Source organism: Agelaius tricolor, unplaced genomic scaffold (assembly GCF_023055355.1).
Source record: "Agelaius tricolor isolate 1412-34295 unplaced genomic scaffold, bAgeTri1.0.p SCAF_9, whole genome shotgun sequence".
In the NCBI taxonomy this organism is placed as follows: domain Eukaryota; kingdom Metazoa; phylum Chordata; class Aves; order Passeriformes; family Icteridae; genus Agelaius; species Agelaius tricolor.
The window spans coordinates 23,675,718-23,700,385 of record NW_027269269.1 but is presented as its reverse complement, the minus strand read 5'-3'; the positions used below and the strand labels follow the sequence as shown (position 1 = coordinate 23,700,385).

At 46.1% G+C, this 24,668-nt stretch overlaps 1 protein-coding gene across 1 annotated transcript in view; it reads right to left on the bottom strand.

The window, feature by feature from the left end:
* Positions 1 to 23,179, bottom strand: part of FSTL1 (follistatin like 1) — a 53,313-nt gene extending 30,134 nt beyond the window's left edge. Inside the window, exons 1-2 of the mRNA XM_071433262.1 lie at positions 23,038 to 23,179; positions 22,883 to 22,942 (exon numbers count right to left, since the gene is read on the bottom strand). Coding sequence (XP_071289363.1) covers positions 22,883 to 22,942; positions 23,038 to 23,040 — 63 coding nt within the window. The 5' untranslated portion in view covers positions 23,041 to 23,179. The remainder of the gene's footprint in view (positions 1 to 22,882; positions 22,943 to 23,037) is intronic.
* Positions 23,180 to 24,668: the final 1,489 nt, after the last annotated feature.

Here is a 24,668-nt window from a genome sequence, read left to right as displayed (position 1 = left end):
AGGCACACCAACGGACAAGGGGCAGAGATCTCTTAGAAAAATCCATGGTATTCCTTTAGCTGGCCACATTGCTTTGTGCAAGGGAGTCCCTGTCACAGGAGCTGGCCTGTCCCTGTTGTGAATGCTCTGAAAAGCAATGTCCTTGCAGTTGCTGTGTACTATATAGTTTATCATATTTTTTGAGGCAAGTGCTCCCCTATTTCCCTCCCCTGTCATGTCTGAGGTGGGCTGAATTAATTGCATGTGCTTTTTCTGTGAGTGTATAAACTGTCATATGCACACAAGACAGATTATAGCCAGAGTAAAGAAGTGGCTGTTTTTGTGTGTCCTCTTCACACAGGTCCTTTCTCCTAATATTTCCCCAAGAAAATTATTTTTTTCATACCACATGGGCAGTCAAATGGCCCCCTTCCCACACCACCTTACTGAAATCACAAGGCAAGAAAAGGTGGCTTTGTGCCATCCAACTCATCACTAACTCATGGCTGCTGTAGGAGCTGTAGCTGGCACAGCTCTGTCCCTGCATCCCAGTGCTGCTGAACCTCTGGCCCCCTGGCACTGTCCTTTCCACCCTCAGCCTTGCCCTGGACAAGGGAATCCCAGGCAGGAAGAGCAAAAGTACCATTCTAGAGCAGAAATGTGTTGTTTTCTTCTCACCACCAGTGCAGTGTGAGGTTTTCAGCAAGGATGCTCCCGGTAATAAACTCAGTCACCTGGAGTGTCTCTCTGCTACACAACCCTTTCTGCTGTCCACAGGCTGTTTAATTTCTCTCTCAAGTGCCAGACCTGCTGTTCATTAGCACTGAACTTTCTCCAGTTGCCAGCAGCTCTCATTGCTCTGTGTTGTCAAACTGTCGTCTGCTTCCTGTCCTGTGTCGTTCCCTCTCATGATTGATTTTTACTCCTGTAACTTTGTCCTTGTGGAAACTTCATTTCCTCGAGGTGCTTGGGCAGTCACAATCTTTGACATCTTTCTAATGCTTTGGAGTAAGATGAACTTCAGCCCCCCCCTCCCTTCCTGTCCTGATGACTTTCCTTGCCCACTTTGCCAGCACACTGCTCCTCCTGCCCTTCAGCACCAGTCCCTAGCACCAACTCTTGTCTTCAATGGGATCACACAGCTGGGATGTACACAGGGCTGGGAGTCACCAAGTCCTTGTGAGTCACCAAGTCCATCTCCATGTTACCTGTGCTCCCTCTTTGTGCAACTCCATTTACATGACACTGATAAAAGGCTGCTATTTTTGGCTGTCTCACACCCACTGAAAGCCTGGTCTTAAAACTGTCTTGCAGTTATAAACCTTCCCCTAACATCAAGGCTGACTGTGTTCATGGCTGATTCATCCACATTTATTCACATTGGCATAGGAATGAATAAATTCTATGCTTTTGCTACTCTAAGCATATGACTTCTATACTTTAACTCAAACAACATATTTCCCTCCCTGACATTTCATTCCCTTGTCTTGCTCAGCATAAGGGAGGAAAAGAGAAAGCAAAAACAGATGTCTGACTTAATAAATAATGCTCTTTTATAAAAGTAATTTCTGTTTTGATTGTTATCAACAATACTTTTAAAGAAACATGAGATCCAAAAATCTCCTAATGCATTGAAATCTGGGGGACAGGCCAAATCAGAGGTGAAAATATGCAGTTTAACACCATTTTATGGCCAGAAGAGGGCAAAGAATGGTTACAAACCTGAATTTAATATTTTCACTATAGTGCAAGTTTAGCTAAGGTTCTAATCAGGACAGTAAGCCATTAAGATCAAATTCCTGTTCCTTCTAGGGGAAAAAAAAATCCTCTGTATAAGATGTAACATGCAAGATTAGGGATGGAGAAAAAGTAGAATGGATTTACTCATGGTTTCAATAGTCTGGGAACAAACAGAACAACATGAGGCAGCTCTAGTCTTGTTTCAGAGAGGGAACAGCCACCTCCAGAACTAAATCCCCTACTGTTTTGGAGCTGATATCCATTACTGGCCATGCTATTACCTCAGTGGGCAACTGAGAGACAAAAGACAGCATTTTCCCCACATTGTAAACCTTCTCCAATAAACCAGGGCTATGTTTCAAATGATTTGTAATTGCCTCTAAACCTGCAATTAAAAATGCCTTGCTACAGGCAAAAATTGCCATGGGTGCTTGGGATCTCTGCAGGTATCTAAGTGCCCATGTACCACAGATAGAGCATGCAGAGATTCCAGGAACAATTCCTGGGACCCAGGGAGGAGGAAGAGGGTAGAGATGCTGCCGCAGACCAGCTCATATCTGGCTCTCCCAATTTTTTCCCCCTAGCTTTAATTCCCATGGAAAGAAACACATTTTTTGTGCAGGCTTTTGCAAAATCTCTTCAGCAAGACCACATGTTCATCCTCCTTGTTCCTTGAACAGTCCCTGTGATGCTGCTTCCCAGAAGGCTGGTTAAGCACAGATGGATTCAGACACCCTTGCCAGCCCTTTGCCTCCCACAGTCCAGGCAGGCATTCCATGCTTCTCCCCAGCACGGGGACCTGACCCTGAGGAACTGGAGACCTCCAGCAAATTCTCTGCTGGCATCTCCAACAGAAAGCAGCAGACCACACAGACTTAGCTGTCCTCTCTTCGATGAAGAATGTTCCCTTCTGGGCAAATTTGAGGCTTGTTTTGGGATGCAGAGGATAGAGAAAAAGGGAGGGAGGAAAGCTGCATTGTTGTCTCTCCATTTTTGGCTGCTCTTTGGGTAAATAATGGACTTCTGTCTCCAGGGCTGCTAATCAGCTCTAAATGCCCTCAAAGAAAGCAAACAACAGCACAATAGGAAAGCCCAGAAATAAATCCATTTCATTATAAATTCATTTTGTTTTCATTCCATTTTTCTTGCTAGCAAGAAATTTAGGTTAAGCTAAGCACTTTCTTTTCCCAGCAATCTCTGCTGGCTGTCAGCTAATGCAACAGAAAATTAGGCTTTTGACAGTGTAATGGCTTTGTTATGAAAAAAATGCAATTATATTATTTCCCAAGACAAATTCTACAGCATTAAGTGTCTGAGCAATACAGCATTGTCCTTGAAGCTGTTGGTGAAGGGAATTTTACACGAAGAAATAGCAGGATGACCATCCTTCATGGGAGATTCATGTTACTGCACAGCTCTCCATGGCTCAGAAATACAGACAAGATTTCATAGCAGGTACACAACCCATATGCCAGATAACTGTGGTACACAAGCCTTTGCCTCTATGCTACTTGCAGCTGTGTCACTAGAACTGGAGATTGGAACCACCTGAAGACTCCTCCACAGCACACAATAAACTATGTCAGCTCATCAGTGTCAGCTCATCTCCCTGCTGGTGTTCCTAACAAACTCCTTAGCAATAGCTATGGCTGATAACCCAGGAGTAAGGAGGAAGAGTTTAGAGCACTAAATGGAGTGAATTCATAACAGGTATCACAGACATTTCAGTAATTGTCCATGTCTAGGCTAATCCCAGCAAAGCTACTTGGAGTTCAGCTGTGGACAGGAATACCCTGAGGCAGCAGGAGAAGCCACCAAGGGCTGACAGAGCACAATCCACTCCTGAGCACCACAAAGGGCAAAATTGAGGATCTGCATGGTTTTGGGATGGGCACAGAGGCTGTGCTTACCTTGGGAAATTCAAGAGAGCCAGGCACTAGCAGGAAAACCCCAGGCATCCAAACTCAGAGAATAGGGCCAATGATGTGATCTGCAAGTTCTCAGACATGGTTTAGGGGTTAGCACAGATCCCCAGTAGCCAAGAAGTAATTCACATGCAGCACCTCTAAGTAAGAGCTAAGGCAATCTAATAGCAGCATATAGACGTTGGCCATTTGGTCTCCCTTGGCCCCACAGTTGGCAAACCCATGCATGTTTAATTTAATAATGCAGACATTGCCAAGGCCATGGCAGAATCTCAGCCACAGCCTGTAAGGAGTCAAGGACCATGATGAGAAATGTAGTAAATGCCAAGGTAAAGGCACACTTTTCCACACATCTGGAATTTGCTAGACATCCTCGTGACTGGAAAATACAAAGACATGCCAAGTTGTGTATATGAAACAGCAGCTCTCATCCCCCTCCAACTTTGCTTGGGTTTGTACTTCACAGCCTGACTCCTCTAAAGGTCCTCTGAGGAATGGAGAGCAGCTGAGCCAGCAGATTCACAGAATTCAAGGTGTTGTTGAATGAACCCACACTGTTACGGGTGTAACAGGTAGCACCCAATGCTTAAAAGCAGCCTGACACTTTCTCTTTTGAAAATATCTTTTCCACTGCTGAGAACTTTGCCAGCACTGAACTGCTCAGGTTGAAATGTTTCCATGTCAGAAGTTTGCCTCAGGGTGACTTTTCCTTTTAAAGTGTCAACAGAAAAAGGTCAATGGCTTCTAAGAACAAGATTAAGTTGTTTTGTCCATGTCTAAGGAATTGTTAAAGTTGTGCTCAGAACACAGAGCAGACCTCAGTACCTCCGCAAGAGCCTGAATTTGGTGGAAGAGTCAGCCTGGTGCCTCTTGCTTGTGGGGAGACAGCTACATCTCTCAAGGACCATGGCAATTTAGTATGTGTTTGTGGAAATCACCAGTTTACACACAGTGACCGTTCTAGCACCTTTTTACTTCTAAAACTTCAGTCTGTGCTGAGAACAATCTTTCCCCTTACAGCTCATGGGTCCAAGTGACATTGCTCAAACATGAGCTAAACAGGAATGCCAAATGAGCTCTCTCCTGGGATTGCAGGATTTCACAGGCATCTGCTGCTTGGGGTACAGCAAGGAGCGATGAAATGAAAGGCAGGGGGGCTACATCTCCCTTCCAGGTCATCCATCATTCCAGCCAGCAAGGCTGGGGCCAGAAGGAAACAGGACAATTAGTACAAGGGTGAAGAACTGAATCAGCAGATGGTTTTCATAGAAAAGGCAGGCTCAGGACATGACTGAGAGAACAGAGAAGAGGCTGGCAGGTAGGGCATGACCATCCCCTGGAGCTACAGTCCCCTTGGGACCTGGATTGTGTGGCAGGAGATCCTAGTGGGTGCTTTATGTTCTCTCATCAGGCAACCACATAGTGGGATGAAGCTCAGGGCTGAGTAAGTACAGCAGCAGTCTGAATTCACACGTACCACAAACATTTTGCCTGAGAAGATGGCTGAGCTACTGCTGCTCCACTCATGAAAATTCCCTCTCAGTTACTGGGTAAGCAAGTACTGTGGAGCAAAGCACAAAGGTCATGTCTGACCTTCATCTTTTCTTATTTTATTTTCTCAAAAGAGAAGCATAGCCCTGTGCTCTTCACCATACAGAGTCAGTGGTTGTTACCACATCTCTAAGACAGAGGATGAGATGACTTTATTTGCTTGTCTTTGGTTAAAGCAAGAGAGATGGAGTAACAGCCTACCTTACAGAGGTTTGACAGCTGCTCAAGTAATTAGGCAGCAAATTAAGCAGCAAAAAGTCTAGTTACTAGTCATAGCACCTGAGTGGATGGAATGAAAATCTGTCAAGGGAGGTTAAGGTTAGATATTTTGAACAGGTTCTTCACCCAGAGGGTGGTTGGGCACTGGAACAGGCTCCCCAGGGAAGTGGACACAGCACCAAGCCTGACAGAGTTCAAGAAGTGTTTAGACAATGCTCTAGGGTACATGGTGTGACTCTTGGGGTGTCCTGTGCAGAGCCAGGAGTGGGACTTAGTGATCCTTGTAGGTCCTTTCCTACTCAGGGTATTCTATGATTTTAAATGCTCTAATGGGCTGAGATAGATGATGCAGCAGACAGCAAAATAAAATTATAGATCCTCTGTGCCACAGAAGAAAAAAAGAATGAGGAATAACAAACCAACTGCAGCCAGAACTCAGCATTACAGGTCCCAGGTGTCTTCTTCCCCAATACCAGAACAGCACTCACCTACAGGAATTCACTCCTAGAAGGGCCAGGGTCCTTCTGGGCAGCCAGGTCTTGCCAACACAAGGCACCAACTTCAAGTGCCATTTGCCCTGATCACACAAACAGCAGCCACACAAGCAGCACATATCTCCCCCTGCCCCCCCAAAAAAAAATTTTTCACAGCAGCTGGAGCTGCAGCTCAGCAGATTTGCACCTTAGAGCTCAGGAACATGGGATAGAGGGGTATTAAAGGCAAAACAAAAGTGGTAGAAAAAGATACATGACAAGGCAACGGTCCCCACAGATGTGGAGGGTACCTGCACAGCAGCAATTCCTCCCTGAGCAATGAAGGTGATTGTGCCAGACTTTGGGAAATGTCCCAGAAACCTAGAAGTTTATAGTGGCAGCAGAAGCCAAAATTTCTGCACAGACAGCAGATCTCCAGTTACCAAAGCCAGGTCAGTTTGCTTTGCAACAGGTTATTTCCATGGGGGTTTTTTGCTTGCTCATTTAGTGGTAACATTTTTTGTGTGTCTCTGTTTTCCCATACAACAGCAAGAAGTCAGACACCATGAATTTCTGGTAGCCTCCCTAATCACAGGGAGTGTCTGTGATGCAACTTGGAAACACAACCCTAACCATGCTTTCGACCACTGGGGCTCCCAACTGCTACTCCTTGAATCAGAGGTCACACTGCTGATCTGAGCTTGGCTTTCCATCCTCCTGGGAACCATATGAAGATTGACATTCCCCTTTTTACCTTTTGTATCCAGCCCTGCATGCCTCCCTTTAACCTCCTCCCTCAAAGAGAAAAATCATCTGATCTGCTTCAGTTCTTCTGCCAGACATTCACAGATGTTGGAAATGCTTAGTGCTACAGAAAGGAAACAAAAGCCTTCAGCCTCACTGGAAACCCAGCCCACACTAACACTGCCTGAAAATATCCCCTCTGATCTGAAAAGCTCAGCACCACAAAGTGAGGGCAGTGTCCATGCTCTCCCTTTGCAACAATGCAGACATGGCCAAGTTAATCTTTCTCCACAAATGTTTCTCCTTGTTTGTAGAACTATCTAGACAACAGAGAGACATATGTGGCAGGCTGAAACTTGGTGGTTCTCATACTTTATGTCAAAATCAAATCAAAGCCAGGGGAGCACACTTAGTTTGGACATATTTTAAGTTAAACAAGCATTAAATATTTGGCAAACTTCCCTTGCTTAATGCAGTATAAACAATTTTGGTATTCCACAGAAAATTTCCCATTTAATGAATGCAGTGAGTAACTAAAGAGAAGGTCACACTATTCTTGCAGTCTTCATTAAGCACGGGACAGCCCCAGCTTCTGCCACAGCTTTAGCAAAGTCCATGTATGACATTAAGTGGCTCATTTGCAGCTGGGGCTGCACTGGGAGGTGAGAGGAAATATCCCTGTAGGATGGTAGGTTCTCCTGCAGAACCCAAGTGAAGACAAGCCAATTTTTGCCATTACTTTCTGAGGGGAAAAAATTAACTCTGATAGACACAAACCAGAGGCAGACTAAAGGTTTCAGAAGGCAGCCCCTGGCAAATCCAACTGCAGCAGTTTAAGACATTAGCTTGCACAGCTGTCTGCCAGCCTTGGCTGTCCACCTTGTTGGCTAGCCAGAATTTACTGCTCCTCTAATAAAGTCAGCAGAAAGAAATACATGCTTGTGCCTCAGCCACTACAGTTTGCAGCCCAGCAATTTTAGACTGTATTAGACTGCCTTGCTGATGATTGGTGAGATCCCAGACTGTACACGGAAGGAGGGAAAGAACAGATAAGAACAGAACAAAATGTCTTCCTTGTCATGAAGGGCTTAGAAGACACTTGAAAGAAAAGAGGCAAATAAAGGGGCTAAAGAACTAAAGAAAGATGTTTATTCTACAGAAGCTGATGCAGCATTCTTTGCTGTTGGAAAGGCTGGTTGGGCTATCTACTGCTCCCCATGGGGGCAGGGAGCTGTAGGTGCAAAAGATAAAGCCAGGTCTGCCAGAGTTATCAGCACTGCTCATGCTTCCACCAGCTCAGAGCCCATTGTAAAAGTAGGAGCATCCTCCACCACCTAACTGGGTATAAGGAAGCCCTCCTGAGCCTAATACCTGCACTACTGACACCACCCTCCCCTTCCAGGGCTCCCCTCCAGGAATGACATCACCTGAATGTATAAGCAGTCTATTTTTACAATTCCCAATGCAACCAGGCCCTCTACTCCTAGGCAGAGCAGATTTCAGATGTAAAATGCAATGTGTTGAAAGAAATTAAGATAGGAAATTTAGAAGGGACAATAGGTTTTCTTTTTTGACAAAGATTTAAGAAAACCCAGGAAATTCACACACCCAAAGCATTCATTAAAATATGTCCCTAGAGCCAGCTTTGACTAAGCATGCCAGGAAATCACTGGTAACCTTTAAATACTAAGAAAAAAACCTTAAAAGTACATATTGTGTATTGTAGATGTAAATCTCATGTATTAGATTGTCCCACTTGCTTTATTAAAAAAAGCTACACTAGACACTACCTGTACTAATGTGCAGGCTGTAGGAAATCTGATAAGATAACATGATCAGTTTCACCCAAAATTATGTTAGAAATAGCATGTGATACTGTAGCAATGTATTGAACCACAATTAACCAATGTAAGGTGCTGCAGGCCATCTGGAAGTTTTGCAATTACTGAAAGTCTAATACTGTTCAATGAAAGGTTCAGGAACTCAACAAGGAACATTTTGAGTTCTTGGTTTGTTTTGCAAAGAAAGCCCATCTTACTTTTCAGCTCCTCAGTAACTTGGGTTAGCTCAGTTTGAGATAACCTAAAAACAAACAAACAAAGCCAAAAATACCCACTGAAAAAACCCCACTACCAAAAGAAGCCCCAAAAATTCCTTACTGAAGGTCTAACAGCGCTCCTAGAATAAAACTTGCCAAGTCCAAAGTCTTGCTCCAGTCCTTCCCTGCCAAACACCCAGACCCTATGAGGGGGTAGGCACTTCAGGTCAGACACAGGTAAGATACCACCCCTAGAAAGTCATCTCACCAAGCTGAAGGGATGGTGTGTGTGTGCTCCTTTAGCCTATGGCAAAAGCAAGATATGGTAAATAACCTTAGCCTGTAATGAAAGATTTACTGCAATCACAACACCCAACAACTTCATCACAGCCTAGGCAAATCCAGCTGCTGCTCTATGTTCCTCCTTGTGTTTGAAGTGCTCCAGCACTTCTAATTCCTGAGCCACTTCAATGCAGTAACTCACCAAAGAGAGGCTAAGTATCTCACTGTGAACATGATGAACGCCACCACATTGGTGCTGGTCTTTAAAAGCCTGTCCCTCACGAGGCCTTGACACCAATTCTCACTTACTGGGTGAACCACAACCTTTACATGTCTTACTTACTTAACCCATGCATGTCTTACTTGCTCTTGCCCTTGGCAGCCCTGACACTGTGAAACACATACCCAAACACAGTCTAGTCCCAGCAGAGAACCTTTATACAGGAAGCCTTTAATGTTTCAGTCAGCAACATAAAGTCCAGGGTGTGGATGAAAATCAAGTCTCTAAAGGGGCACTGTTTGCAGGTGGCTCCTTCTCACCTTTAGCAATGAATACACACTCTACAGCAAAGGTATCCCAGCTGGTTGTGGAGCAGTTCCTGCCGAAGTGCTGCAGCTCTCTGCTTCATTTCCCATGGGAAGGTTGCCCCGTGTTCAGTTACCAGTGCACACTGTGCCATAAGCACTGCAGGACATGCTTCATGACCTGTCCAGGCATCTCTGCTGTGTGATGGCAATCTCAGCCAAAGGCTGCTGCAGGCAGCCATGGCCACACTGCACTTCAGCTGTCCAAGCCTAATCCTCCAAGTCCTTTGTTACAGCAAAACACAATTGACTTTCATGAGCCTCATATCCTCCAAAAGGCCGGGATGCCAACACAGCCCTGCTATAAGGGATGATGTTCTTCCAGTCACATCAATGTTCCATTAAATCTTGTTCCTCCACCTTCTCATATGTCATCAAACACACCAAGAAATAGTTTGTGAAACACATGCTTTTATGCCTCTGCATACTCCACACATGGACTTCACCATGTTTCTTCATCTTACCTGAGTTTTGTATCTTCATCTGAGTCAAGACATTTTACTTCCTCCCCTCCCCACTTCCCTGTCGGAAACCATTCAACTGCAGAGAGATCAGACTATAATAACACTGGGACCCCAGCCAGCAGTATGCAGTGTGCCTGGCTTTTAACAGCTAAATCCTGTAAAAAATAATGATGCAAATATGGGCACTCCTCCCCAAGACATCCTAAAGCTTTCAACAACCTCTTAGGAACACATAATGCTGCTGGATAGGACAGAGGCTGAAAGGAACTAATTTGGGACCCCTGGTACTTACTGTGTGAACACCTGCTGGCTAAACAAACAGGCCTAGGTATGAAAGCTGAGAGAGCTGTATGCACAGTCTCCACTGCTGTATCAGAGAGCTGCTTCCTCAAAGCAGGCATGAACTGCACTCCATTATCACCTAACTGTGGTCATGGGGTAGAAAGCTCTTCTTTAAGAATCTTACATGCTGACACAGGATGAGGAAAATTCCACCAAAACACCCACCTTGAAGTCGGCTCAGACCACTATCATAATTTAGGAGACTAACTCTCCTGTTCTCCATGAATGTTAGATACATTATCTGTCTTGAGCACTAATCCAATACCACATGGGAAGTCTGTGGGAAGCTTTGCAAGTCCTGCCAGGTAAACCCATCCTCACTTTCCACTAATAACTGCAGTTGTTCCATGACACTATCCTGCCATGCACTGCATGAGCATGAGCAAGGACACAAAGCCCTTCTCATACAGAATTAAGCTGATGAATGCTTCTGCATCCACCCTTCAGTCATGGTACCTCATGTCCTTGAGTACATCACCTAGTGTCCTCTGGAATTTGCCTCTGCAATTAATGAACACTTAAAAAGTTCTCCATTCCATCAGGGGACCATGGGTCACCTCCCTCCTGTAGGGAGGTGGAAATTCCCTCCCTCCTGTGGGGAGGGAAACCCCTCACCTGTATGCTGCTGGAGGCTCTGAAGGAGAGGTTTTATTTAGAGGAACCATGGGGACAGACCACAGCTTCTCTGAAAAAGCATTAAGGCTCTCCTGCATCCAAAAGACAAAGCAGCCAGCAAAGGTCTTCTGTCACAGTGGCTGTAGGGAATGTGATGGGGCAGAGAGGGAGGGCACCTCTTTTGCACTCCCTATGCTCCATTGTCTAATGTTTTCTCTCATGTCTGTAAAGATAAAAAATTAAAAACTGTGCTCCCCCTCATCCCAAACATCTAGAGTTATTCTGGGGGCAGAGTTCAGTTTTCAGCTGCCTAAGGGCAGAGAGAAAAGAAGAGGGAGCGCAAAGACAAAGCAGCACAGGAGATGCTCACCTTTCTTCAGGGCAGCTCACAGGCAGAGCAACTCACACACTCTGTAACCAATTCTTTAGATGCATGTCTGAAGGAAGCATGGCTACAAGTCTAAAAATCACAGACCTGAGAAACAGGGCTTTGTTGCATCTTGCCAGACTTTTATTAAAAATTAGTTTCAAGCTTGCAGCAGAGCACACGGTGAAAGCATCACCTCAGGAAAGGGAACTATCTCCTTTCACCTCTCATCACTGACAAAAAAAGACTTCCAACTAGCTTGCCCACAGAAAAAGTGCGTGAGTTTTCTTTATCTGACTGCCTCTGCCGCCCAGTAAAGGCTGCCATGCAGGAAGATGCCTTAAAGCTATGAAAGCACAAACCTTCAGCCTCGCCCATTTAGTCTTTCCAAGATGTGAACTGGAAGGGACCTGAGGCCAAGAAACACAGCCAGCTTTCCATTTTCTCTCAGAGGAGAAAAAAGTCCAACATCCCTACTTAAGGACAAAAGTTAAAGACAAAGGGAGACCGTGCTCAGGGCACTGGCTGGGGAGCACAGGAGCCCCAGCAAGCTTCAGCTGAGGATGCCTGAGGACAGGCTCCAGCTGGCTGAGGTGCTGCAGTTTGGCTGCTTGCCTCCTACAGGACACAAGCTGTGCTGAGCACACCTCCTGCCCCCCAGACCAGTCAAATCTCACCTGTGAAGTTAAGAGGGTCAGAAAGCCTCCAAATATTGACCTTTAACTTAAGCATGTATTTTAGGAAACTCAAACCCAAGGCTTTAGTTGGTAACAACAACAGCACATTTGTTTACTAAAGGAGCACCCCCATTGTGAAAACTTCACCAGCTGTGCTTCCTGATGGTGTGTGTGTGTTAATGTGTATAAACTCCCTAGTAATAAATCAGGGCTTGTCGTGGTTTTGCCTTTCTTCTTTTCACAATTTGCATTGCCCAGTATTTATGGATTCCCAGTAACAAGCACATGGAAGTGCCCTGTCATCACAGACTGAGGGAGCACACACTGGCAAAGGGATGCACTGCATGGAGACCCAGTACTGAGCAAGAGATCAGGAAACTCACCTTGCCAGGGAATGGCTTGAGGAGCTCAGGCTGTTCAGTTTGCCAAAGACAAGACTGGGAGCAGTCCTTGTACAGACCACAGTTACAGCAGCAGGGAAGAGACACACTGGACTAAAGGCTTCTGCTGTTTAGTGGATTAAACAGAAAATTCAGGATCTGTAGATCAAGACTAGACAAATGCAAGCCAGAAATGAGGTGTAACAGCATGTGGGTAATTAACCACTGCAGCAACATACCAAACACAGTGGTATTTTCCATTTGTAGTAATTACTTAATCAAGACTAGATGTTTTTAGGACACATTGTAGAGTCCAGAGCAAATGGAATGAATAAAAAACTAGATATATGGGCTGTATTGTGCAAGAGGGCAGAACTAAAGCACAATAGCTCCTTTTGGTCTCACCATTTACTAATCTATGGGGAAAATTGCCCCTTTTAGTGTCAGTGGGGTTGGTAGACAGTCATATTTTTAGCAACAAGACATTCTGATGTTTACATGAAATAGCAATAATAATACATTGTGTTACACCCACACTTCTAATCTGAAATTCTCTAAGCTCTTTACCATCACTATGTCAGCAAGCCTGACAACTCACTGGCTGATAAATTGGCATTATCATCCCCCTTTCATCCAACTTGTGCTTTTTCAGAGTAGCTAATCATCTGCTTACCATTTACATGGGAAACAGAACACTCAGGCTACCTGCCATCTTACTTTTAAGCCTTTTGGTGAGAAAACAGTCACATAGGTACCTTGCAGAAGCTGTCAGAGTGGAAAGCAGCTCAGCACACAGAACTGACCAGCAGCTGCCCTACTTCAGATGCTCATCCCCAATGCAAACTTTATCGCATTCAAAAACTATATACAAACTTCCCTAGGAAAATGCTGCCAACAAAATACTTTTGAAGAGAAGATGTCAGCAATTAAAGTGTTAAAGACAAGAGAGAGAGAAAAAGAAAGAATGCTTCCTAGTTGTTTTAACAAAATTTTCATATACGACAGACGGACAAAAAAAAAAAAAAAAGGAGTCATTTCCATTAGTTTCCATGGCAACCAGTGGAAATCACTAACCCATCTTCTCTCCCTTGTCAACCTCTGGCAGACCTGTCAGGGAAAGCAAGGGACTATGCCCTGTGTAAGGTTCTCTGGTGAACCAGAACACTGGAAAATCTACATTGTCATAATATCAAGTGCTCCCCTTACAGCACAGCTCAAGTTTTTTTCCTCTGAGATATTAGGGGATGGAGAGGTGCTTACTAATTTCCTGTGAGAGCAAATGCACCCCAGAAGTGCAAGCCCCTCTGAGAGACCCCAGTTCTCCCACTTTATGACCTGCTTCATTCTCTCTGGCTTCATCAAAACATTCAACCACCTCTGTGGTTGGCTCACACCTTGAAGGTGGCCCATATTAAGCCTTTTTGCACATCTTTACTGGCTGGCAAGAAATTGCTGTATCAACCAGTAACTCTGGTCTACATTTTTTCTCCCTATTTCTTACTGTTGTTATCATTGCTGGCAAGGAAAATTATGCTCAGCAATGCCTGCTGCACCTTCTACATGAGAGCTTTTAAACTTTTCTTAACAAGAATGCACTCAGCTTTATAAACCCTGCTATGAGGCACAGCACCATCATTATTCTTGTCTTACAGATGTGAGCACCACATCTTAGAGGAATAGGATGCCTTGCCCCAAGCCTACATACAAATCATGGCATCATGCTAAGAGTGAGGACAAATTGGTCTGCAAAGAGTCTGTTTGCATTTTCTTGATGCCCACAGGCTTTGAAAGTGTTTGAACCACAGATGCTCAGAGTCTGCTGTAGTCCCTCCACACTGCCAAAACCCCACAGCAAATAAATATTAACCTGAAACAAAACCAAAACACCCAAACCTCAAATAGTTGTCTCTGTTTAATGCTGGTTTACTGTTGACCTTGCATCTGCAGCCAGGATGGCCTAACTCACCCCAGCATCTGGATGTGTGCTGCTGCATTGCAGAAGAGCTTGGCAGTGATTTCTGAGGAGGTGTTAACATCCAGCTGTTCTCCCATCTCTCAGTTTTCACGTGCACAAAGCCAGGAGCGGCCCAGGCACAGTGCTGGCACTGTATGAATTCAAGCTTTTCACATACCACAGTGAGATTTAACACTCACCGAGCAAGACAGGAAATCCACAAATAATCCACATCAACTGCAAATTTTGCTACATCCTCCATTCTCCCATCCCAGGTCTGGGTTGCAGGAGTTACCAGCAAGTAACAGGACTGGGCACAGTGGCTCTGTGCACACGGGTGTGGGTGCACATGAGGTGTAACAAACCACATTTTGTGCCCCCTGATTAGCTATGCTTAGGCTCAGTTTCCTCCATGACACCCTCCTGAGGGACTGCACACAGCTCTGAGCGCTAAAGAGGAGAAGACAAAGCACCGAGTTCAAAGTTGAGCAACAATAAGTTGTTCTACGAACTGCTTCCCACAGATTCCTTCTTGAGGCTGATGGCATTCAGTGGCTCTGAAGGTATGAACTACAATCACTGGGGAATGCTCATAAATTGCTTCTCTGGCCTGCAGCAGAAGCTGATCTCCCACTCAAGCTTTTCCCTCCGGGAAGGCAGTAAGCACTGTAGCACCGCACCTACTTTTACAAAGCTTAGAGCAACACTGTATCCTGTAGGAAATTAACATGCTTCACTAAACATGACTGAAACTGGCTTTTCAGTTTAAAAGTTGCTTGAGAAGGTTCAAAGGGGACCTCAAACAGAGAATCAGATCACATACATCTGTTTCCTTTCCTGCATTGACAGGAGGAGGGGAGCTACAAGGAGATGAAAAGAGGCGTGCTAAGCACTGAGCTGAGGGGTCCCATAAACTGGCTGTGTGTACAAGGTGGAGATAATGGCATGGGGGAGGCACTGATTATCATTGAACATGGGGGTGTAATTAGGAGCATTGGGACAGAATAAAATAATTAATGGTCTACTTGCTCACAGAAGAGGACTGTGAAGATAAACTTACTAACTCTGAGATACTCCAGAGCATAGTATCATTTTTCAGAGAACAGGAAGGGGGGCATCACTTATCAGGGATGTGTAAAACTGGATTTAACAAAACACTAATGGCTATGGTTTGTACAAGCAGCTTCTAATCCCAGGGCATTCAGTGATACCCTGTAGAAAAAACACTCTCTTTTTCTGAACTAGGAAAGAATATAGAAGTACTCCCTGCTTAACCTGCTCCTCCTTACCCTTACACATCATCCTCTACAAAGGGGTCCAAGCCCCAGTCCTGGGGATAATAGAAAAAGAGCTTTGTGAGAAGCTGAGCCTCTGCTGCAACCTGACTTCTCCATGATCCATCCAGAGGGCAATTGGAGAGGGAGAGAACTGCCAGAAGATTAGGCTGACAATACTCAAGTGGCATTCATTGTCTTAGGACTGGAATACCCCAGAGCTTGCATGGTGGAGCAAACACGCTGTCCTCACACAGGAACACTGCAGCTTTTCTGCCAAGCTGAAGGCAATGTCTCCCACATGAATGCTTGGTCCCTTGCCACCCTAATCTTCCAGAGCTCTGGGTTTGAATGCACAAACTGCACACCAGAGCTCGGTCACAACCTTTACAGTTATCCCTGAGGAATTTTACTCACCCAGACAACTAAATGATCCAGACATTGCAAAAATTCCCCAATGAAATCGCTTCCTCCTACATATAGGAAATGAGACAACAATTCCAATCCCTCATACTTACGCTTCCTTGAACATAAACATGAAAATGCAGCCAAAACCGGGAGGGGAAAGAAAGTCCCAGAGCAGCAAGAAGTACATATGCAAGGAGTTACATCATGCAGAAGGAAAGCTCTTGGCTTCAGGCTAAAATTACCAGTGCTTAAATGGCAGGGGCTGCTCTAGCATGCAGGGGCACCTTTGCAGGAACAGTCCTCCAGATCAATCCATTGTCAGGAAAACAGCAGGCTCTGCTGTCAAAACCATCCCTGGACAACACAGCACTGGAGGCCAACTTATCAGCTGGTCAGTGCCTACCAAAGCCCATGCTGGTGGATGGGCAGAAATTCCTTGTTCTGCCTCTCTGACACTTAAGCCCCCATACTCTCATCATTGCAGCAGGGTGACAAGGAAAAGGCAGGTAAGGATAGCATTTCTGATGGCAGGAAGTACACCCAGGCTCTGGGCTCCTTCATTAGGACAAGGTTCACCAGTATATCTCTCCATCAGAAGCAGGTACCTTTGCCAACCTACTCCTGTCACTCCACTCTTGCTTCCCTCTTATCAAAGATTTTAACATCCTCTGCTCTCTTCCCATGATTTGTAAGACTTAAGACCCTTGCAGGTTTGAGTCATACTACTGCCATGGGTACCTCCACAGCAAGTCTTTCCATGACCTCTCTAGGTCTCCTCACAGATACAAAACTAAAGAATTTGTTTCTGGCTATGAAGCTATCTTCAGATCACTGTTTCTTGAAAATTTCCATTGTTGGGAAGAAGCTGATTAAGCACTGGAAGCTCTACCAGCATTCATATTCCCAAGGTCTCTTGATCCTGTCTCAGGACTCTAAGCAAGAAGCAGAGATGGATCAGAAGGAACATGTACTGGCTAGGGACAACCAGCAGTGGATAACAAATAGCTGTCCAAACAGCCCTTCTATACTTGGAGCATAAGGTGTGCAAATCCACTCTTCCTGCAAATGAAACACAGTGGCTCTGTCTTGGTGTTTTTAATTGTTTCTCCCCATTGTTCCTTCAAACTGGTTTGCTGGTCTTTGCAGTGCAAAAGGGAAGGACTAAGGAGAAGGAACAAGAAAAGCTGGGTTCTATGGGGTCCATTACACAGCATTAAGGTATTTTGAGAAAGTGGTTAGAGGTCCATCTCTGGGCCAGCAGTTGAGAGAGTACAGCCAAGGAAAACACTGTTTAGCTGTCAAACAATGGAAATATGGGATTCACTTCCAGCTGAAGTTAACAAGATACTAAACTCCTCTCCAGTCATCCACCCCAAATCCTTTTCTCTTTTTAAGGTATTTGTCCAAGAGGAGCCTCCAATTTGTTTCTAGCTTATAGGCCTCCTGATGCACTCCAAACAAGGTGCAGACGTCTGCAAGAAATTCCACATTTGGAGACTGGAGCATGAATTTGCTTTTCAACTCTTACAGGCAACCTTCATCTAAACCACTGCTCCAAGCAACCACAGGGCCCATGCCAAAACCAAGAGGTACACTGTAATAAGTGACAAAACTACAGCACAGTAGCAAAATTTCACAGCAGCTTATATGAGCTTCACTTGGGGGGTAGCTAGTTTGCAAGGCAGAGAAGGGACAGACACTCATTACTGCTTCCTGGTGTCTTCAGCCCAGATCTGTACTGAAACACATTTGAGAAAAAGTAGCAAGAAAATGCCACACATTTGCTGCTTGTGCCACAGTTATCTGTGCTTTAAGGGAGCATTGGAGCCTCCAGACTTGTTTATCAGCTGTTTATTTACTGTTGAGGATTTGCAATCAGAACCCCACAGCTGAGAGCAAATACACCCCTGCTCTAACCAGCTCACACCTAACAGTACACAGTTGTGGCAAAACCTACAACCCTTGGTAAAGTCCAGATGTGTATAACCCCTTGTCTACCACCCAGATGCAGCTGTAGAAGGAAGTACACCTCACAGCACAACAGCAGGCTGCTCTTTTTGCTTGCTAAACTCAGAGACCACGCTGTGAGAGATAAATCTCTCCAAGGAAATGCTGGTTATTCACAGATTAGCATAGCTATCACAGTAGAGCAGAAGCCAACCTCCCTGCAAAGATAGATGCAACCCAGGTAAACAAGGCATTTCTGAGAACCAATCTCATCTAGCTCACAGGATATGTGGCGGAAACACAGCCTGGTTAATGGGAGTCTCATCAGTCTGGGAAGAGACAGCTGGCTGAGATTCGTGACAAACTCTCTTCTGTACAAAGAGAAACACTCCCCAGCTCATGTAACACCACACAAGAAAGATCAAAGGTGTCCCGAAGCCTCCCGATGGGTAAGCAGCTGTACCAATAACAGCAGCTGGAAAATGCAACAGGAGACTCAGCCAGTCCCTTCCTCCTGCGCTGGGAGCAGAGCTGCCTCCTCGGCAGCCCCCAGCAGCAGCCCCCTGTTAATTACCGGCAAGGAATTTGCACTCCGGCAGATAAAGCCATTCACTCGCACAAAGCAGCTCGGCTCTGACAGCAGCTCCGTCTGAGAAGCAGCATTTGGGTGCCACGCACACGAGAGTGCTACACGACATTGCTGCTGCGGAGCTCGTGCCACACATGCTGCTGCTCAGAGGTTACAGCCCCATGAGAACAGCCGGGGAGGTTGTTTAAACACTCCTACACGGGCATTTGGCCAGTGACTTCAGCACAATGAGGTGCCTGGGACAGAACCGCTTGGTCCATCTCCCACACTCCAACTCCTGGGACATCTGCAGCACAGCAGCTGCCTGGTGGCACAGCATGCACCTTAAAAAATAGGCTTTGCACTGATGAGCCTTTGCTGTGCTCCCAGGAAAGAATCACTTCTTCCCTGCCTTCCCATTTAAAAGGTGCTTATTGTCTTGAGATGCAATTCCAGCAACGCCTGGTCTGGCACTCAAGGGAAGGATTTCAAGAAGGAAGACACCTATCACTCCCAAACCAGCTCAAGGAGAAAATATGGATGCAATCTTTCCTTCCACTGAAGATGTGATTGCTAGACTAGACCTGGGAAGTCACTTTTATTAAATTATATTATGAATGTGTTACTGCGGGGTTGTATTGCACAAAGCCAGTGCCTATTAAAAACAGCCCGAGTTACCCACATCACTGGCACTATGCTGCCTTTTCTGTCCACTGTCCTGGCTAAATTATCAGTGAAAGCAGGACTGAACTATTCATAAAGTTTCTATCATTTAATTTCAAAAGGCAAACTTCTTAAAACAATGGTTTCAGAGCCAAATATGGCTATGCAATTACATAGGGATCTCAATTTAAAATTAATCCATTTCATTTATTAAGACATCAATTTTTAGGTTTTGTCCATTGCAAAAACGTGGGAAAAGTTTGACCAAGGCAAGCTCCTGATGCTGGCTACACTGTGTGAACAACCCAGTGAGAGGAAGTACACCAAGTCCATCTGAATTCCCAGCTCCAAATCCCCTGGTGCACACAAGTACTCTGCTGGAAAAGGGCACAAGTCTTGGAAAGGGTGAAGAGTTGCTCTCCTTATATGAAAAAGCAGCCAAGTCAGATCAAGAGGAAGCACTTAGGTGAGTTAATCAAACAGAAACCTCTGCCTTCTCTCTCCCCCTTAACATCTCTTTCCAGCTTTTCATACAGAAAAATTACATTGAGGGAAACAGAGGTCAGGTGAAAAAAAATCATCCCAAGGTTACAACAGATATAGACACTGCAAACACCATGCTTTTAGAAAAGGTTGTGAATCTGCCTCCAGATATTTGTCACCACTGTGTTGCTCAGGGGTTATAGTGCCTCAGATCTGTTTGTACATCTCCTCATGAGAAGGGAGTGGCTTGTCTTCCTCTGCTTGCCTTTTTAGCCAAAATGAGACAAGTCAGATCAAACCATTTCCACATAACTCTTTCCAAAGGCTGGTTCATTTGGCCAGAAATGGGTTAAGGATAGTTCAGAAGAACAGCTCCAGGCCCCAGAGATTATTTTGAATGGCCAGAAAACTTGCAAGGAGCAGAAGGCAGGCCAGGTCAGTGACCTCTCTTCTTGGCAAGGCTGGATTCAAGAAAGGACTTGTATCCCCAGCTCACACCAATATACTCATGCTGGCATAAACCTCTTTGCTAACATCTAAAATTCATGGTGAAAATAACTTTCTTAAAGATTCTGAATGAGGTTTAAATGAAAATGAAAACAAGAAAACCCTTCACTCTTATTGTGAAACAAGTAACCTGGTGGGACACAGAATGATGCTGGTGTGGAAGTGGTCCCACGCACCACCTTCAGACCTCACTGGGCAGAGCCAAATAGCACCTGGACTCCTCTCCAGTGCTAACTAGGTAACTTACTCCAGCAGGAAGTGAACAACTGATTGACTTTAAATACATTCAACAGACATTTCAAGCCTCTCCCTTTTCCTCTATTGAGATGGATGTTTCCCAAAAATCACTCCATATGCTTTGGGAGCCCCAGCTGAGAATATGAGTAACTTCACATCTGCAGTATCCCTGTTAATATGAGTGAACAGCCAGCTCATTGAGTCTGACCCAGGAAGAGAGAGATAAAAGGGGCTGTCTGAAGCTGGTGGCTGGCCTCCATCCGAGGAGTACAGTTCACCGTCTATTGCTCTTGTGACTATTACTGAACCAGGCCAAGAAAAGCTCCAAAGTTCTGGCACGCCTCAGATTTTCCAGTCTGCATGAAGTTATGCCAGGAACATTTACTGAAGCAATTTCTTTCTTTCCTTAAAGACTCTAATTATGCACCTAACAATGTTGTAGAAATGAATGTTGTACAAGAACCCCAGTACAACTCAGAGTTTTGCTAACAAAAGGATTAGAAGCTTAAGGCTCAGTGTTAATATTCTGAATGTACTGAAAGGGACAAAGTGCAAGCTGCAGCAGAAACAGAAGGCATAGAGAGGGTTATCGCTTCCAAAATCTGGAAAGGGAAAACCACACAGGAAAATGCCACACTAATCTTACTGAATGCCAGTGATGCAGTAGAGTAGTAACAAGAAAGAAACATTTAGAAGTGGGTAACCATCAAAGCTGTCTCTGAATTACAAGCAGGCCACCTTCAAGCACAGCCCACTCCCTAGAAAATGAGAAGGCCTAAATATCTCAGAGAGTGGATGCTACCTGTGACTGAACTGATATTCACTGCTTGGCAGCTACTAGCACAGAGGAATCAAACTGAACCCCAAAACAAAAGTTGCCTCAAGTGTTCATTTTCCCTGAAACCAGACCCAGACCTCAGTCATCACTCTCAAGTTTTCCTGAACTTAAGACTGGAATCAAACCAAAACATTCACTGGTTTGCAACTTGAACCATTATCTCTGAAGCCAGTCATAATAATTCATTTATTCACTCAAGTATTAACTGGCTTTTAAAACCAAGTTTTGAACATGATCGCTGTACATTTTTTCTTACTTTCAGTTTGCAGGTGAGACACAGAGACATGACAGTACTTACATCTGGGAAGCTATCCAGGTACTACAAATTAGAGAACATCAGGCAAAAAGCAGGATTTAGCACTTCAACAATGTTAGTGACACCAATGAAATCACAAGTGCAGGGCCAAACATATTTTGGCTGTTTCTCTGGGTTACTGGTCCCAGAAGGCTTTACTAAGACCAGTGTCATCATTATTTAGCTGTTATTATAATTTTTCTTATGCTGTGCACCTCTTTCCTACAGAGGTGTTGGTGCATAATGACCTGAGCTGATTAAGATTTATTTAGGGTTCCTAAGAAAATGAATAAACACGATTTAGCTTATTCAGGACAGTGTTGGAGAGGATGCATGGAAACACTCACTACATAAGTATGTCACGCTTTGGGAAGAATGTGTATTACAATATTATCATGTACAGGCAGATGTGAAATGCTGGTCCATACTATAGCTCATTCCCACTCCCCCTGCTTTTCATAACAGCAGCAACCAGAGCCAACAGTGTTGGCTACCAACCACCCTGTATCATCTCTGCTCCTCACCTGGCCGGTGCAGGGAGTTCACAAAGAGCTTTGCTCAGGGACAGAGAGCAACAGCGATGGGCTCCATCCTAAATCCCATTCTTTACCATAACCCGGGCAGCATAGTCCACGGGTGGGAGGCAGAAAAAGAGGGAATCAGACGTGTTTATGCCTTTTTTTTTTTTTTTCGTGGAGCCAAACTGCGATGCTCTAGGGTGGGTCTCGCCATCTGGGAGAAACATGTAGGGAGAAAAAATGCAGGGAGGGAGGACGAGCTGCCCCACGAGTGGGACCGCTTTCCTCGGAAGGCAGGCTCGGCCTCTCTTCCCAGCCCAGCTTGAGTTCATTTTCCTCAAATCACTTCCACATTTCCCCTGCCGTAATTATCAAATATTTTGTTTCTGACTTCACTTTTTAGGAGGCCGCCGCAACCGGGAATGCAGACAACGTTTGTTTTCTGTCAACAGAGCTGGGGGGGTTGCAGCTGGGGGCTTTCAAAGGTTTTCAATGTCATTGCAATGAAAGAAAGGAAGAAAAGAAGAGCGAGGGAAAGAGCGCGCGGACGAGAGGGAGGGAGGGATGGAGAAAAGGAGGGAGGGAGCTGCCCGGGGAGCCCGTCCCGCTGGCGGGATGCAGGGATCCGGCCCCGGCGCGGACACAGCCCCTCGCCCCACCGAGGCGCCCGTCGGCCCCGCAACTTCCCTCTCCGCCCCGGCTGCCACTTCGCCCGCTCCCGGCTGCTCCCCCGCGGGCGCCGCGGCGCCCCCGCTGTCCCCACCCATCCCGTCCCGTTCCCCGTCCCGCCGCCGGGGCCCCGCGCCTACCTCGGCTCGCAGGCGGGCGGCGGCCAGCAGGGCGCAGAGCAGCGGGAGAGTTTTCCACATCTGCAAGAAAGGAGCGGGAGGCGGTGAGCGCGGGCCGGGCCGGGGCCGGCGGGGCTGCCGCCGCCGCCGAACTTCCCGCCCTGGACCCCTCTCACCATGCTGCGGGCGGCGGGCGGCACCGGCGGGGCAGGAGGAGTTGCGGAGGCGCCTTCCCCGGCTCCGGCTCGCTGCTGAAGGGAAGGGGAGGGCTCCCCCTCGCCCCGACCCGCCAGCCCGCGGCTCCACCCCCGGCCCGGCCCGACCCCCGCCCCGGGGCCGACTCCTCCCCGGCCCCCGCCCGCTCCCCGCCGCCCCTCGGCGGTGCCCCCGTCCCTCCCGCCGCCGGCCCCTCGGCGCCCCACGGCGACCTCGGCGGCCTTTGAAGGCAGCAGGAGGCTGAGGGGCGTCCGGGGGGGAGGCTCCCCGAGCCCTGCCCCGGTGGGGGTCCCGAGGAGCTGCGACAGCCGTGCCGGGGCGCGGATACCCGCCAGCCGGGACGAGAGCATCCCGCCGGGAGGTCGTAGCAGCCCCTCACATTGTCACAAAAATGGGGAAACTGAGGCACGAGGTGGCTTTTCCACAGGCGGGATTCACTCACGGACTCAACCCACTGTCCCCCCACGCTCCAGCCCTGAGGCCACTGAAGTGCTGGCCACAGCTACGGGTGTCACTCGTGTCGGGATGTAGGCAGATTTAAAAATAAGGGTTTAGACCATACATGTTAGAAGCCAAATGTTCTCCGAGCAAAACAGGCAGCTAGGGCTTCATGCCAGGCGCAAAATCCCACCTGAAATGCCTGGTGGTGCTCATTTGTGAATAAATACTTGTGATGCTCTCTTGTTTTAGCTCTTTATCTCTGAATTTCAGTAGCCTCCAGTAGGCAGAAGAGAGGATGTGACAATGCAAAGAGACCCATTGCCTTGGGCACATTCAGAAACCTCTCTCACAGCAAGCAACACTATGACACCAGTTGTCAAAGGCATTTTCTCGAGTTGTGAGGTTTGTTGTAACCAAAAATGACACCCCTGGCTTTAAAATACCATCTCACTTGGACCAAGCATGCCCATAAGCTGTCTTCTTTTCCTGGTTTATTCTGTGCCCTCAGTGCAGGCAGGCACCAAGGGAGATGTTGGCATGCATGCCCTCATTCACAAAGACCAAAGAGGATTCCACCATCCTGCTGCAAGGAGAAAACTCTGGGAAGAACTACCCATATCAGCCCACATCTGGTCTGTTCATGGCAGCTGTGCATTTTTCTGTGCTTCCTCAGGCTCTGCTTCCTTACTCAGTTTTGTTTTTAGGACTACTGTTACTAATTTTGCATTTATAAAGCATCCTCCCCAGCAAGTTCTGCTTCTGCCTGTGAATGGTACTAGTCTATAAATCCATCCTGAAGAGATGTCTAATTATTTCACTGCTTATGCTGAGCAACGTGATTTTCATTGCTTGGTTTTGGTTTTTTTGAAACTCACCTTTCATGATGTACCTCTTTGTTCTGGAGTCATTGATTGCCTCGTGATACAGCACAGGCACAGTTATGGCTGAAATCAGCTGGCCTCTAGTTTGCAGAAGCTCACCCTGAGTCACCCTGAAGTGAGTGCCATGATAAGAAAAAAAACAATAAGAAAAAAAACAATAAGAAAAAAACAAATAGCCCATGATAAACGCATTTTAAAAGATTAATCAATTTCTGTTCCCTTGATACTCAGCTCTGTGGAAGCTGTGTTACATGAGGAGACTCTCTATT